General features: G+C 36.7%; 1 protein-coding gene across 8 annotated transcripts in view; it reads left to right on the forward strand.

Annotated features, from left to right (window-relative positions):
* The window catches only part of CD55 (CD55 molecule (Cromer blood group)), a 56,562-nt gene extending 44,434 nt beyond the window's left edge, over positions 1-12,128 (forward strand). For 2 of the 8 annotated variants that reach the window (XM_036272663.1, XM_036272664.1), the window contains 3 exons: positions 84-156; positions 2,070-2,172; positions 3,042-3,150. In XM_036272663.1, coding sequence (XP_036128556.1) covers positions 84-156; positions 2,070-2,169 — 173 coding nt within the window. In that variant the 3' untranslated portion in view covers positions 2,170-2,172; positions 3,042-3,150. Of the gene's footprint in view, positions 1-83; positions 157-1,553; positions 1,743-2,069; positions 2,173-3,041; positions 3,853-6,238; positions 6,457-11,907 lie in introns of those variants that run through there. The other 6 variants (XM_036272668.1, XM_036272670.1, XR_004960937.1 and 3 more) reach the window with 5 other exon arrangements.
* Positions 12,129-16,348: the final 4,220 nt, after the last annotated feature.

The raw sequence follows: 16,348 nt of genomic DNA on the forward strand, positions 1-16,348 counted from the left end.
TTTGTTTGTCATTATGAAATTACACTGTATATGTGATTGCTTATGTTTATATTAACTGTGTTACCAATTTTTTACCCCTCAAGGACTTGTTGCTGGTACTATAATAATTGGTATCCCAATTCTAGTCAAATTTTTCTGGGACCGTAGAAAATCAGGGTGAGCAGAAATTCTGATGATGTAAAACATTTGTTCTTAACTTCTTTCCAATGAAGCTAGATACTTTATCCTAAATAGATCATTTTCTTAGCTTAATTGTATTTTTAGACATGCTATGTATTTATTTTGTCTATAATTACTCCTCTGCATGAACATATTCTGTGTCTTTTTAAAACTTTCTCAATATAGTCAAGGACATTAGCAAAATTTCAAAGGAAAATGATTCGAAAGCCAAAGTTTCACTTTGCAAACTATTAATCAATTTACCTGGGCAGGGGAGGAGCCAACCTCTAACATACTGTTAAATTGCCTGTAAGAAGGCCTTTTTCTGAGTTATGTTTATTGACACATGCCAGTCTAGCCAAGAACAGCCCTGTGGTTAAGAGGACAGATTCTGGAATCTGACTTCTTGGTTTGATCCTGTGTCTACCGTTCATGTACCATGTCACAGTAAGCAATTTACCCTCTCTATACCTCTGTTTTCTGTGGGATATATAGGACTTACCTATGGAATTGTAGTAAGGATCAAATGAGTTTCCACCTGTAAAGAAGTTAGAACATCACTTGGCATATAGTAAGCCCTCAGAGGGTAACATCTGATCTGCATTGAATATTCATCTATTAAGTATATTGTCATGGTTGGCTCTGACATATTCTGTAGACAAACACAGGATTATTTAAATTGACCCTCTTCTGTTATCGTGTACATTTTATTGCTCAGAAAACTAATTACGGACTTCATCTAAATTCTTGAGTTATTTCTAGACTTCCCTAATGCCTACATTTTCATTAATTAAGAACAACTGTATTTTAATGCTGCTACTGAATTGCCTCTTTTAATCCTTTGGGTGATGTGAGTGAACTACTTTTTGCCCTATATAACTCTTTCCTTTCTCCTTAAATTAACAAATATTGTTAAATAATATATTTAAGCCAGTTGTAAGCTAAACTATGTGAATGTTCTTTAAATAACTAAATGCTTCAGTATTTCAGTAAAAATATTTGACCATTAGGTCCTGGATTTTTAAAATCATTTTCACTGTTAATAAAGTAGTCTTGAGGCTATCAAAGCAAATGTAGTAAAATATAACTTTCTCTTCAGATTTTTCAAAAACGTTTTTAAGAATAGGGCTTAAAGCCCAGCAAAACTGAAAAGAAGTCATGTCAAATGACTTAGCAAGACTAGTGGAAGAAAAGTAAACAACCCACCTTATGTTTTTTGATTTGTTCTAGCTCTTTTGTTGGGTTAGAGCATTATCAGTTTACCTTCCAAAGCCAGCGTTTTGGGGCCCCGCAGGTGAGAGGGGTGGGATGTGATGAGTTTGCAGGGTGCTAGCTCTTGGCTTTCATCAGTGTCTTACATACTTTGGTAAAATAATTTGCCATATTTTTAATAGGATGAAAAGTGCTGAACCATAGAAGAAGGGAATATTTGTTTTGAGTTTTACTGGGGTTTTACAGCAAACCTAATCCCTCTATTTCTGAATAAGAGGAAATTCAGGCAAAAACCCCTAAGGAAGTATTTGCCTTTTTTCATGTGCCTTTAAAAACACTCCACTTGCCTTATTTGAGAAGTAAAAGCTATTGAAGGTAAGAGCTAACGTTATACACTCCTGGTTATTCTCCTGATTTCATATCATTTTTGAAAAAAAACTTTCATATCAATTTAATTAAAAATTTGACCTTAATGAGGACGGGGGAAGAGTTAGTAAGTATGAAGGTGATAATATACCTTCACCTGGTGACCCTTTGTGTTTGCCTATCAGAGGATGTACTTCTTTTAGAAGTGTTGGGTTTGCGTGATACATTTTAGTTTATGAAAAGGATGTCATTGTAAGCAACTGCTGGTATTACTTTTTGACTCAAATTAAAATTATACAATTTAATTAGTGTTTTTCCTCTTTACTGTTCAGCTCTTACTACACTCATGAGAACCACAAAGCACTCAATGTTATGTTTCATGATTTAACTGAGACTGACGATGCCTCAGAAGTACGACCTGGTAAATTATAAGAGGTATACAGTTCTATAAAATCACATTTCTTGCAAAATATTCATTAATACTGTTGGCTCAGGATTTACTTGAGACATTCAAGGATAATAGAGGCTTAAACCTCTGTTATTGTCACAGCTATTGTCTTCGTGGGGTGAATAACTAACATTGAATCTCTCATCAGTATGGCATGTCGTTCGTCCTCGACACTCCAGCAATATGCTCATCATCTCATCCTGTTTTGCACTCAGATTATTGTAATGATTAGATGCTAGCAATGGCAAAATATTTGGGGGGAAAAACAAAAGGTTGATATATTAGGGCTTACAAAGAAAAATGCCTTTATTATGACTATTTGCATCATGAGATGATTGGCTTATATTGCATTTGTTCTCCATTTGGCTTGATGACTTTTAGAGTTTCCAGTGTTAGGAAATATTAAAATTTGATGTAAGGTATCTTGTTTGTGGGTCTTAGAAGATGTCTCTTTTATGTTGTTGCGCTAAATTAGTACACAAAAATAACTTCATATAAACGTGTCTGTGAATCTTTCCAGGTGTCTTTTTCTTTGACAAAACTTTCCTCTATTTCACATGTAGTCATCAACAGGATTGTCTTTCAATCTGAAAGTGTCTTCATTGATTCTACCTTAACCACTTAATCTCAAAAACAATTTCTGTTGGTGTTGCCATTGTTACTAAACTAACTCGACACTGGGTAACGTTATCTATACTGTATAACTGGCTAATTTTTCATGTGTTTTGTTTGATACCCAAATTAACCAACTAATTCTTCTTCATGGTTTATCACATAGTGACTTAAAACCTCATGTTTATCACTAGAAATAAAATTATTTTGATTTTAACTTTTTTTTTTTTTTTTTAACTTTCAGGACACACATTTATAACATTGACAGTTTTGCTTATGGCGCTAGTAGCCATGGCTACCTGATTTAGCCAAAGAAGAGATAAGAAGAAAGTGCACACAAGTACACAGAATATTTCTAGCTTCTTATAAGTTTCTGGAAGCGTGGACACAATAGATGCAGTAGTAGTCTTCATTTTGCATGTTATCGGTGTCTTTAAAGTGCATAAGTATGTCAATGAAGTAAGAAGAAATGAATCTGTCCTGGAATCACATTCTCAACACTTCTAAGCCTCTTGAAAATAGAACAACTCACAAGCCTGAGAGTGATTACTTTTCCGAAAGTATAGGGAAGTGTAGAGATTGGTTCATGCTTAGAAGGTGAGAATGAAGAAACGAAAATGTGATTATTTCCATTAGGTTTGTAATGTTATCTTTACTTACAAAAATATTAAAAATGAAAAATCTTACTTGGATATCGAAAGCAAACCAAAAAGATATTGCCCAGTCTCTTCTGAGCAAAATTGCTTGAAAGATGAACCACGTTATAAAATTACCCTTCTTGACTCTGAGACATTTTTATCTTTCCTTATTTCACTAAAATAAGTTTGAATGGGTTGGCAAAATATTTTAAATGAAAAGCACGTTAATAACCCAGAGTGTCGAGTTTCTTGGGTTAGTTGGTGGCAAGGGAGAAGTGTAGAATGAAAGAATAATTCTCTCTTTGTCACATAAGTACAGATAATTAACAAGAAGTTAGCCCCTTATTTGTAAGATGAATCAATGACCATTTTAATTTTGTTCTTAGGACAATCTTTTTTTTTTTTTGTAAAATAATCCTGTGAAAGTGTGAATGAATAAAGGTGTCTTTTTATTAACTTAATGTCTTTAAAATTTATCTACAGATATTACAAGATTAATATAAGAAAAGGTTCTATATTTATGAAGTGATTCTAAATTGTAAATGTTAATTTTTGTAGTATTAAGATTATTTATTTACATCAGTGAACACATTGGTTTTACATGTATAACAAGAAAAGTTGAGAAGCTATATAAAGAAAAAATTATTTTCCCTAAATTAAATAAATAATTGATCATATTTTTGTCTGATGTAGTATTTGAAATTTACTTTCTTAAATATAAATAATTTATTTCTAAATAAAATATTCCCTTTCTACTTCCCATTAGAAGTTTAGAATGATATCCTTTCGGTTATCCTAAATGTTTGGTAAAACATTTTGGTTACTTTTAAATTATACTATATTGTACTTTCATCAGCATATCATACCATCTCAGAGTACTATATCACTTGTCACTGATTTACCTAATGGTAATCACATTAATTTCTAGATCCTTAATGTATTCTTGTCATTATGCCAGTTACATATTAAGTGTTGGAATAGACCAGAATATGCACATAACTAAAGCTAACAATGATTATTTGTCACATTACCTCATCTACTTTTTTGTTGAAGTATTTTAAAGTAAATGCCATATGCCTCATGGCAATTCACTGTAAATACTTCAATTGTATCTCTAACAATAAGGATATTGTTTTCTACTTAACCACAATTAGTACAACTATCAAGATTAACAATAATTTTCTAATAGTTTCTAACATTAGGACATTCTTTTAACTCCCCTAAAAGTTCTGTGATTTGTTACACGTCCACCTACTAATTATTAATTCATTTATTTGTTAACTTGGAGAGTCTTCTCTGCCTAGTCTGTGACAGTCTGGTGCCTTCTGGAATAGTAGCAAGGGCAACACTGATTCAGTTATTCAGAAAAATACCCAAGAGCCTCCTATGTGCAGGTTACCCTATGCTAGTTGCTGAGGTTACCAAGATGACAACAACACAGTGTCTGCCCTCAAGTTGCTCATATTCTACCACAGAAAGACCAACATTATATACTTCTTGAGAGAAAGAATGTAAAGTTATAAATATTTTGGTGGTCACATGTACAGATTACAGAGGATGCCTCAACGGTCTTTACTAAGTGGATGAATGTTGGGCAGGGAGGTGTTTAAGACAGGATATGAACTAAGAAAGGACAGGTAGATGAGGTACACATGGCAGAATGGGGGACTGCAAAGAGCTTCACATGCTCAAGGTGGAAAAGTCTTGGAGAAAGGATTACAGTGTGTCTTCTTTTTAGTGTAAAAATAAAAATTATAAATATTTTATTGTACCCTGATTAAAAGTTAGAAATGATGGGTACAGGTTTATTTATTTTTCTTTTGCAATTTTTATTAATTTATTTTTGTTACAGATGTTTCTCCTTTTTCCCCCCTAGTCACACTCCTCCCGATCCCCACCACCACCACCGCAGCACTGTAGTCGGTCCATTGATTACACATATGGGGCACGGGTTTATAACAGCTAGAATTTTAGGTATTGGGAACTACTGAACTTAGAAAATACAGTACATTGAGTTAACCTTTATATTTTAATATTACTTAGATAAAGGTGAAAGCTGAAGAAATATTTAACAATCAGTTTTCTTAAAATAATAGTATAAACAGTAGGACATGTTGAAGAAAATAGAGCGTTCTTGTAGGATTTGTAATTACTTTGTAGACTACTATCACGAAGTTGAATAATTTTATTTTTCCCAAGGTAAGTTCTCTTATAAGAATGATTGTACTTTGGTTGCAAGGATTATATGGCCTTTACTCTTGAGACTGATGCTTATTTGTTGTAAAAAAAAAAAAAAAATTTATACTTGCTTACCACAGAAATTTGTGTTTTATATTATTTAACCCACTAACTCTCACTATTCAAATTCTTAGCATACTTGAACAGCAATAGTTTTTGTCTTATTACACCCAAGCTCTGTATTTTTGGTCTGTGCCCAAAGTGGAAATGCCTGATTTTATACCCACCCATCTTGAGTGCTCCCTCCACCCCCTTTGCCAAAATTAAAAACAGACACTTCCCTGAAGAAAATGCTTCCTTTGTAGCCTACTCCAGTACTCCAGTGGTGGCTGGCTCACTTCCATACTCCATATGCCTCAATGTTGAGACTCTGTGGGGCGGGTGGGGGTGTCTTTGCCTCCTGTTGCCACTACTTCCATCTCAAGTTTCCCATACACACTTTAAAAAGAGCAACTGTTCTTCCCCTCTGTAGGATAATTTACCTAAATATTAAATGCCTTCTGTATAGTTCTCCCTCTCCTAATTCTAAACAAGTACTGCCAACTTTTGGTCTTCCTCATCACAGAGGAACATCAGGACTGGATGGAAGTGGAACTGCCAAACAATTCTGTTCCTTGCCTTTCTCTGAAACCCTAAACTCTCATCACGGACTGAGCTGTGGGAAGGAGGCAAAAGCAGAACCAGGAAGAGAACAGATTTCCTGTGGACAGCAAAGAAGACCAATGTTGCTAGCAACCTTTAATTCCCCAAGCCAGGCATCCTGACAGTTTCTGGGTTAAGGAGGTAAGGACCCAGAAGTGAGTGATGGGCAGTGTAGTGTTATAGTTGTAGTTTGAAGTTGGGATATGTTAAGGAATTCACTATGCTGTTAAAAAGAAAGAGTTAAGGATGACACCAAGATTTTTAGCCTGAACAACAGAAAGAGGGAGGTTGCTGTTTACTGAGCTGAGGAAGACTTTTGTTTCAGAAAAATCAGGAGTTTAGTTTTAGACATGATAAGTTTGAGATGCCTTTTAGACACCGAAGTGGAGATGTTGTATAAGTCATCAGAAATACAAATCTGGAGCTCAGAGGAGGTGTCTAGGCTTGCAATAATAATTGGGACTCATCAATAGGAGAACATGCTAAGGAACACAAGTAAAGAAAGCAAAATGAGTAAGTTTCAGCATTAGGATTTGCAAAAGGGAATTCAGTGGTGGCCTTGACCAAAGTTCTTTCAGTAAACTGGTTGCGGTGAAAATCCTACCCTGAGAGGCTGAAACAGAGACTGAGAGGCCAGAAATTGGAGATAACCAATATTGGTGAATACAGACAACTCTTGAAAAGTCTTGCAAAAAAGTCGGAGCAGAGAAATAGGATGTTTGCTGACAGGCAATGTGGGATCAAGAGAGGTTTTATTTTAAATATGGGGAAATTATAACATGTTGTTTGCTGATGGATATGATTCAGGGCAGCAAGGAGGAAATTTCTAAAGGCCCTAAGGAGGTGAAAGGGAATTGACTCCGTCCTGAAAACAGTAGAGTTTAAGATTTAGAGCCTAGATTCCAGAGACAGACTACCTAGGCTCCAAATGGAGTCCCACCACGTAAAAGCTGTGTGACTCTAAGAAAGCTCCATATCTATGTACCTTAGTTATCTATCTAGAAAGTGGTGTTCCATTTGTAAAGTCAGGATACATAGGATTTTTATGAGAATTAATAAGCATAAAGTGCTTAGAATAGTGCCAGCCACATAGAAAGTCCTCAGTAAGTTTTAGTTCTTTTTAGGGCACAAGTGGAAAAAATTGGCTTTATATAAGGTAGATCACCCATAGGTAACAGGGAGAAAGGTAGCAGCTTCTAAGAACACAATGGGTGAGGGATGTCATGATGGCAGCTTTTGGAAATTTTCTTCATTATTTTTTCTATTTTTTCAGTGAGGTACAAACTAGTAACCTTCTGATGTATGAATCGATGCTCAACCACTGAGCCACACTGGCCAGGCAAGAGTTAGATGTTTTTAAAAAAATTAATAAAATTGATAACTTTCCATTTATACTATAAAGAATAAAGAGAGCCCTGGCCAGTTTGGCTCAGTAGTTAGAGCATTGGCTCACATACCAGAGAGGCCTGGGTTCGGTTCCCGCTAAGGGCACATACCTCGGTTGCAGTTTGGCCCCAGCCCTATTTGGGGTCATGTGGGTGGCAACTAGTCAATGTATCTCTTTCACATCGATGTTTCTCTCTCTCTTCCTCCCGCCCTATCTCAAGATAAATGCAAAAATGTCCTTGGGTGAGGATTAAATAAATAAATAAATAAATATGACAAAAATTACCAGTATCAGTAATACATCACTTAATATAGAGTCTGACCATTAAAGAGAAATAAGAGAATACCAATTTTATACCAATAAATTCAACAAATTGAATGAAATTAACAAATTAATTGAATATCACTATATTAATTCAAAACATTGAATTTTTAATTAAAAATGTTTCCAAATAGAAAACTTCATGCCCAGATAGCTTCACTGGTAAATGCAAACATTTAAAGAAGAAATAATACCAATTTTTTTTTTAAAGGGAGAGAGAGAGAGAAACCTCAATGGAGAGAGAAACGACTGGCCACCTCCTGCACACCCTCTACTGAGGACCAAGCCTGCAACCTGGGCATTTGCCCTGACCAGGAATCGAACCAGCAACCTCTTGCTGCATGGGTCAACGCTCAGCCACTGAGCCACACCAGCCAGGCAATAATACCAATCTTACACAAACTTTTAGAAAATAAAAATAGAATATTTCCAAATTTATTGAATGAAACCAAAGACATCACAAAAGAAGAGAATTGCAAACCAATGTCCCTTGTGAACATAGAGACAAATGTCCTTAACAAAATGTTAACATAATAAACCCTGAAGTATATAAAAGAATATGGTACATTGTGATCAAATGAAGTTTATCCCAGGAGTAAATGATTGCTTTAACATCCAAAAAACAATCAGTGCAATTCTTCATATTCCTAGAATGAAGAAAACCATATAGTCACTTTAATAGATGCAGATAAAGTGTTTGTTCAAGTTCAACACCAATTCATAATAAAATCCCTTAGTAAACGCAGAATAGAGGGAAATTTTCTTTATCTAATTAAGGACATCTTCAATAAACCTACAGCTTTCTTTACTCAGCAGTGAAAGATTCAACTCTTTCTACCTAAGGTGGGGGGGGAGGGTGTAAAAGGCATGAATATCTACTCTACCACTTCTTGTCAACATTTTACTGGAGGTTTAAGCCAGTGCAATCAGCAAGAGAAAGAAATGAAAGTCAATTAATTGCAAAGACAAAAGTAAAATTGTTTTTATTGGCAGATGACATGACCATGTATATAGAAAAGAATCTACTAGAAGTGAGCATACTTAGTAGGTCTCAGGATACAATGTTAATATACATACAACAATTGTGATGTATGCAATTTTATGTACCAGCAAGGAACAATTAGAAAATGAAATTTTAAAAACAACTTTATCTAGTCATCAACTGCATGGGAATAAAAATCTGTTGTGGAAGATAGAGCAATTGTAACAGCAGCTGCTTCCTGACCTCCATATCATGACTTCCAAGATATGGCCTTGCAGTAAGAGTTTAAAAAATGTTTCTGACTTCTAGCTCTTACTTTTAAAGAAACACAGAGGGATTTTTATTTTGTGCATGGAAATGTGGCTAATCCAATGTTTCATGCATTTCAACAGTTTTTTCGTGTTTTTGTTTTTTTAATATATATATTTTTTTCTTCATTGATTTGAGAGAGCGAGGAAGGGAGAGGGAGAGAGAACAGTGATTGGCCACCTCCTGCATGCCCCCTACTGGGGATTGGGCCCACAACCTGGGCATGTGCTCTAACCAGGAATTGAACCGGCAACCTCTTCGTGCATGGGTCTACGCTCAACCACTGACTTATACCAACTGGGTGCACAGTTTTTATTTTAATCTGTTTCTTTCTCTTTCCTATGACATTTGCCTTCCAATCCACTTATTTTCCTCTTAAATTGTGTCCACTATAGAGGTAATACTGTTCATTGAGACTGCAATTTGAAATAACATTGTTCATTTCCAAGATTTCTAGTAATTTTATATGACAGTTTGTGATTCATATCTGCCTGTTTTTATTTAGTTATTAATGAATGTTTATTGTTCATTAATTTCCTAAATATATTTATTTTGATGTCTCAATCATAGTATTTTATTAAAAATAATTTAATAATTTTTATTGGCTATCACTTGTGACATTACATTTTTTTCACATTTTTCACTTGTAATTTGCTTTTTTAAAAAAAAGATAGTCTATTTTTTCTGCTAGCAAGAAGAAGAAACTTCTCTTTCTAAATTTTTTAAAAAAATATTTCTTTATTTTGATTTTAGAGAGAGAGGAAGGGAGATGGAGAGAGAGAAACAAACATCAATGAGAAAGAACATCAATCAGCTACCTCCTGCATGCCCGACCACTGGGGATCAAACCAGCAACCTGGGGCATGTGCCCTGGCCAGGAAAGGAACCGGTGACCTCTCGGGTGCATGGGTCAGCGCTCAACCACTGAGCCACACCAGCTGGGCTCTTTCTAAATTTCTGAGCACTATTTTCTGAAAGCTAAAATACAGTTAATGATATTCAAATTTTTATCTATACTTTTTAGTTGAAGTTCAAAGCATATATAAAACCTAAATACATTTATAAAAGTTGCTGGATAAATTGGAACAACAACAAATTCTGCATATTACATTACAACATAGCCAGTGTTCTTTTAGATAAATTCTAAAATTGATAGGTCACACATGTACATCTTTTACAAATATTGTGTTTTTAAAATTAAAGTTTTTATTTTGAGATAGTTGTAGATTTACAAGTTATTCTAAGAAACAACCCAGGGATATTTCATGTTCCCTTTAACCATTTTACTCCAGTGGTCACATCTTGCAGAACTAATGTATGATTGTACATTGTAAAATTGTAGAAAAATTGTATATTGTAAAATATATTTTTTTAAAAAAATTGCATTTGAAAAATAATAAATAGCTCAGCTGGTGTGGCTCAGTGGCTGGGTGTCGACCCATGCACCAAAAGGTCACTGGTTCGATTCCCGGTCACATGCCCAGGTTGTGGGCCCAAACCCCATTAGGGGGCATGCAGGAGGCGGCCAGTCAATGTTCTGTCTCATCGATGTTTCTATCTCCCTCTCCATCTCCCTTCCCCTCTCTAAAAGTCAATAAAGAGAAAAAAAAATGTTTTAATGTAAAAAATAGTAAATAACACATTGTGAAAATATCACAACCAAGATATTGACATATAATCTGCACACCTTATTCAGAACTCTGTTTTATTTGTACTTATTTGTGTGCATGTTTATTTAGCTCTGTGCAACTTTATCACCTGTAGGTTCTCTCCTCCAAGACCACAGTCAAGATACAGTAGTTTCATCACCACAGTGATCCCTCCTGATGCTCTTTTATAACCACACCCACTCCCTGCCCCCTCATTCCCGACCCTGGCAACCATAATGTTTTTCAATCTATAATTTTGTCATTTCAAGAGTGTTATATGATAAAATCATACGGATGTAACATTTGAGATTGATTTTTTTTTATCTAAGTACTTTCTAGAACTACAGTTATTATGTTTGAATACTGTTTCTACCATTCTTTCAAGTTATTTAAACATATGCCGTAATGTCCTCATCTGTAAAATGGGGATGATCATGTCTACCTCATAAGTTTGTTCTCTGGAGCATATAAAAGTTTTTTAGTGTCCAGGCACCATCTCTATCTGTTCAACTCCTAGATCCTCCACATTTTTGTAAAAATTGTAGAAATGTGTCCAATGTGCTATTCCTGGGTAATTTTATATCTCCAAGTGTCAGAAAAAGATGGAAATTCTGTTACTATTCACAATATCATGACTTTTTAGAATCTGTTTATATTGATATAGATCTTTTTTCCCCGTGTTTCCCTAATACCATTTGTTCATTGTTAATTATATCACTACTCATTAAGTTGATCATCCATTGTGCCACCTGTGGAAGCTGGCTTTCAGTGACTGTCAAAGGTTGTTACTGTGCTTCTTTGATGATGACCACACATGTAAGTGTTATCCAGGCAGGAAATGATGAATAATAATTCATTTTCTGGTCATAGGCCATAATCACTACATTCTTAAAATGGAAACTTTTTCAATATCTGCATTCCTGACTGTCACATATTGCCACCAGCTGGGAGAACAGGCAGGAGGCCCTGCCATGAAGTGAAAAGGCAGCCATTTCCACAAAGAATGCCCATCCAGCATGGCCTATAACTGATCAAGAACAGCATGACATCTCTGCATGGGTTGGAGGCAAGAGAGAGTAATGAGAGGATGAGTCTCTTGGCCTTGTGGAGCAACAGTCTGGTCACCCCTAGAGAACTGCCTTACACACAGGCCAGAGGAGGGAGAGGGTAAGTGTTCTGATTGCCACTGAGAATAGCACGGAAGATAAAGGAAATCTGCCACCAACTCTAACCATCCTCAGGTGCCCCCGTGGTGGCAGCTTTGGAACAAATACACTTTGTAACAAATAGGTGAGAGTTGTCACAAGAACCCACACACAATCACAAGCCAGAGGGTTGGTGGTGCTCGGTAACTCAGAGACCTAAATTGAAAAGATGTAAATAATCTCTAGCAAATCTAATTCAAAAACAACCCAAGTTCATTTCCTTCAATGTAGGGAAATAAAAAGAAATATAGCCCTTGCCAGTGTTGCTCAGTGGTTAGAGTGCTGGCCCATAGACAGAAGGGTCTTGGGTTCGATTCCTGGTCAAGGGCATGTACCTGGGGTCGGGGCACATGCAAGAGGCAACCAATCGGTGTGTCTCTCTCACATCGATGTTTCTCTCTCCCTTTCTCTCTCTCTCTCTCAATCTATCTGAAAATCAATGATAAAGTGTCCTCCAGTGAGGATTAATACTAAATAATAAGAGAACCCCAAACTGAGACGGATAGGAGGTGTGGAGGCACGAGAGGACTGGCTGGGCTCCCCCGGGCAGCAGCTGAGGGCTGTGTTAGCTGTAAAAAACTCGCTTTGAGAAGTCAGGGGTTTAAACCCCAAGCTGCTTCCCCAATACAGAGTGGCAGAACAGGGACAGGCACCCACATAACACTTGGCTGAGAAAATCATCAGAGCAGAGGTTCTGTCTGGCAAGGAAAGGTGCTGGGAACACTGGCACTTCCCTGAAGGGCCAGCGCACTAAGTTATAGCTACAACCACTCACCTTGGGCTCCAGCAGAGGGAGGGTGGATGGGACTGAAACTGTGTGAGGAGAGTCAGGGGTTCATGGCGCTGGGGAGAGAGCTGGGAAGAAGGCCATCGGGAGCCCTATGCTGAGTCATTCCCCCACACGGCAGTAGCCATCTTTCTTAAGAAGCCCCTTCCTATCACAGTGGCTTTAGCCCAGGGGAGAAGCAACTGCCCTTCCTTTGGGAATTTAACACCACCCGGCCCGAGAAGTGCAACCTGAGGCTCATTAACTGCCAGAGACTACCTGCCAGCCAGTAGGCAGAGAAAGCCTCTGAAGGCTTTGAGCCTTGGACCTGGCTCTCAGTGGTGGGTTTTGTGGCTCTGGGACTGAGATATGAAGGCTGAGGCCTGGGTTCCTATGCTGAGTCATGCCCCTATGCGTCAGTAGCCATCTCTGTCAAGCAGCCCCTTTCCATCAGAGCAGCTTTAGCCCAAGGGAAAAGCAATGGCCTCTCCTTTAGGAATTCAACCTCACCCGGCTGGGAGAAGCACAACCTGAGGCTCATTAACTGCCAGGAACTATCCACCAGCCAGTTGGCTGAGACACGTCTCTGAAGGCTTTGAAGCTTGGGCCTGGCTCTAGGTACTTGTGTTTCATGACTCTGGGGACTGAGCTGTGAAGGCTGAGGCATGGGTCCCCGCACTGAGATATTAACCCATGCTGCAGGAACAATTATCCTCAGGCAGAGTGCTCCCATCAAAGCAGCTATAGCCCAGGGGGTGAAGTCACTGCCCCTCCCTGGCAATTTAACCCCACCTGGCCAGGAGAAGTGCAACCTGAGCCTCATTAACTGCCAGAGACTATCAGCCAGCCTGCAGGTGAAGATGAGTGTCTGGGTACACCAACCCATATGTCTGGCTCATGGTCAATGGCCATTGGGTTTCGAGGCTCTGGGGTCAGAGCTGAATAGGTGGCTGCCTGGGCCCCAGTGCTGAGTCATTCACCCACACTGCAGAGAAATTAAGAAGAAAGCAGAGACCCTAAATGATGCACTAGATTAGATGGATTTAGTAGATATTTACAGATAATTATGCCCCAAAACTGCAGAATGCACATTCTTCTCAAGTGTACACAGGACATTTTCAAAGATAGACCACATGTTAGGCCACAAACTAAGTTTCTACAAGTTCGAGAAGATTGAAATCATATCAAGCATCTTCTCAGATCACAATGGCATGAAACTAGAAATTAATTACAAGGAAAACACTCAAAAACATCCAAACACATGGAGGCTAAATAACATATTATTAAATAATGAATGGGTTACCAAGGAGATCAAGTAAGAAATAAAAAACTTCCTGGAAATCAATGAAAATGAACACAGAACAACACAAAATCTATGGGACATAGCAAAAGTAGTTCTGAAATGGAAGTTCATAGCATTACAGGCCTACCTCAAGAAACAAGAAAAATTTCTAATAGACTATCTAACCCAACAACTTAGAGTACTAGAAAGTAAACAAAAATAAAAGCTAAGAGCAAATAGTTGGAAAGAAATAGTAAAGGTCAGAGAGGAAATAAATGACATAGAAACTAAAAAAAAAACAATTCAAATAATTGAAAAAATAAGATTGATGAACATTTAGCCAGCCTTAGGAACAGAGAGAGAACCCAAATAAACAAAATCAGAAACAAAAAAGGAGAAGTAACAACTGACACCACAGAAATACAAGGGTTGTTAAAAAATACTATGAACAATTATACACCAACAAATTGGACAACCTAAGTGAAATGGACAAATTTTAAGAATCACATGGTCTCCCAAAATTGAATCAGGAAGAGTCAGAAAACTTGAACAGACCAATAACAACTAAGGAAATTGAAGGTGTAATCAATAAACTCTCAGCATACAAAAGCCAGGGCTGGACAGCTTCACATGAGAGTTTTATAGAACATTTAAAGAAGAACTAACACCCATTCTCCTCAAACTATTCCAAAAAATTCAAGAGGAAGGAAGATTTCCAAGTTCTTTGTATGAGGCCAGCATAATCATAATTCCAAAACCAGATAAAAACACTACAAAATTAAAAAAATACAGGCCAATATTCCTGATAAACATAGATGCCAAAATCCTCAACAAAATATTAGCAAAACAGATCCAACAATATATTTTTAAAAATTATTCAACATGATCAAGTGCAATTCATCACAAGGATGCAAGGCTGATATAATATTCACAAGATAATAAATGTGATACTCCACATAAACAAAATGAAAGATAAAAACCATATGATCATATCAATAGATGCTAAAAAAAAAAACATTTGACAAAATCCAGCACCCATTTATGATAAAAACTTTTAGTAAAGTGGGAATAGAAGGATCATATCTCAACATAATAAAGACCATACATGAAAAACCTACAGCCAACATCATACTCCTTGGGCAAATCTGAAAGCATTTCCATTAAGAATAGGAATAACACAGGGATGTCCACTTTGGCCACTCTTATTCAACATACTACTGGAAGTCTTAGCCACAGTGATTAGAAAAGAAGAAAAGTAAAAGTGATCCAAATTGGAAAGGAGGAAGTGAAATGGTCATTATTTGCAGATGACATGATATTTTACATAGAAAACCATAAAGACTCCATCAAAAATTTACTAGATTTAATAAATAAATTTGGAAAAGGAGCAGGATACAAAATTAACATCCAGAAATCTATGGCATTCTTATACACTAATAATGAACACTCAGAAAAGGAAACTAAAACAAAATCCCGTTTACCACTGCAACAAACAAAAAAAATAAGAAGGTAAAAGACCTGTTCTCAAAAAACTACAGAACATTAACACAAGAAATAAAGGAAAATATAAAAAAGTGGAAACATATACCATGTTCATGGATTGGAAGAATTAACATCACTTAAATGTCTATACGACTCAAAGCAATATACAGATTCAATGCAATCCCTATTAAAGTACCAATGGCATATTTCGCATATCTAGAATGAACACTCAAAAAGTTTATATAGAACCAAAAAAGACCCCGAATAGCCACAGCAATCTTGAAGAACAAAGTGGGAGGGATCACAATACCAGATATCAAGTTAATATATATTTTTTTTATTGATTAATTTTTGTTACAGATGTTTCTCCTTTTTCCCCCACTGATTCCCCCCTCCCTCTCCTTCCCTGCCCCTTCTCCAGATTGTTGTCCATGTCCACTGTCCATGCATACATGCATATAAGTTCTATGGTTCATCCCTTCCCCACCTCCCCCCTCTTTAGGGGATTGTCAGTCTGTACCCCGCTTCTGCGTCTCTGGGACTACTCCATTCCTCAAACTGTTATGTTCATTATATTCCACAAATAAGTGACATCATATGAAACTTGTCTTTCTCTGTTTGGCTTGTTTCACTTAGGATGATACTTTCAA

The sequence above is a fragment of the Molossus molossus genome, unplaced genomic scaffold (assembly GCF_014108415.1).
Source record: "Molossus molossus isolate mMolMol1 unplaced genomic scaffold, mMolMol1.p scaffold_m16_p_20, whole genome shotgun sequence".
Classification (NCBI taxonomy): Eukaryota; Metazoa; Chordata; class Mammalia; order Chiroptera; family Molossidae; genus Molossus; species Molossus molossus.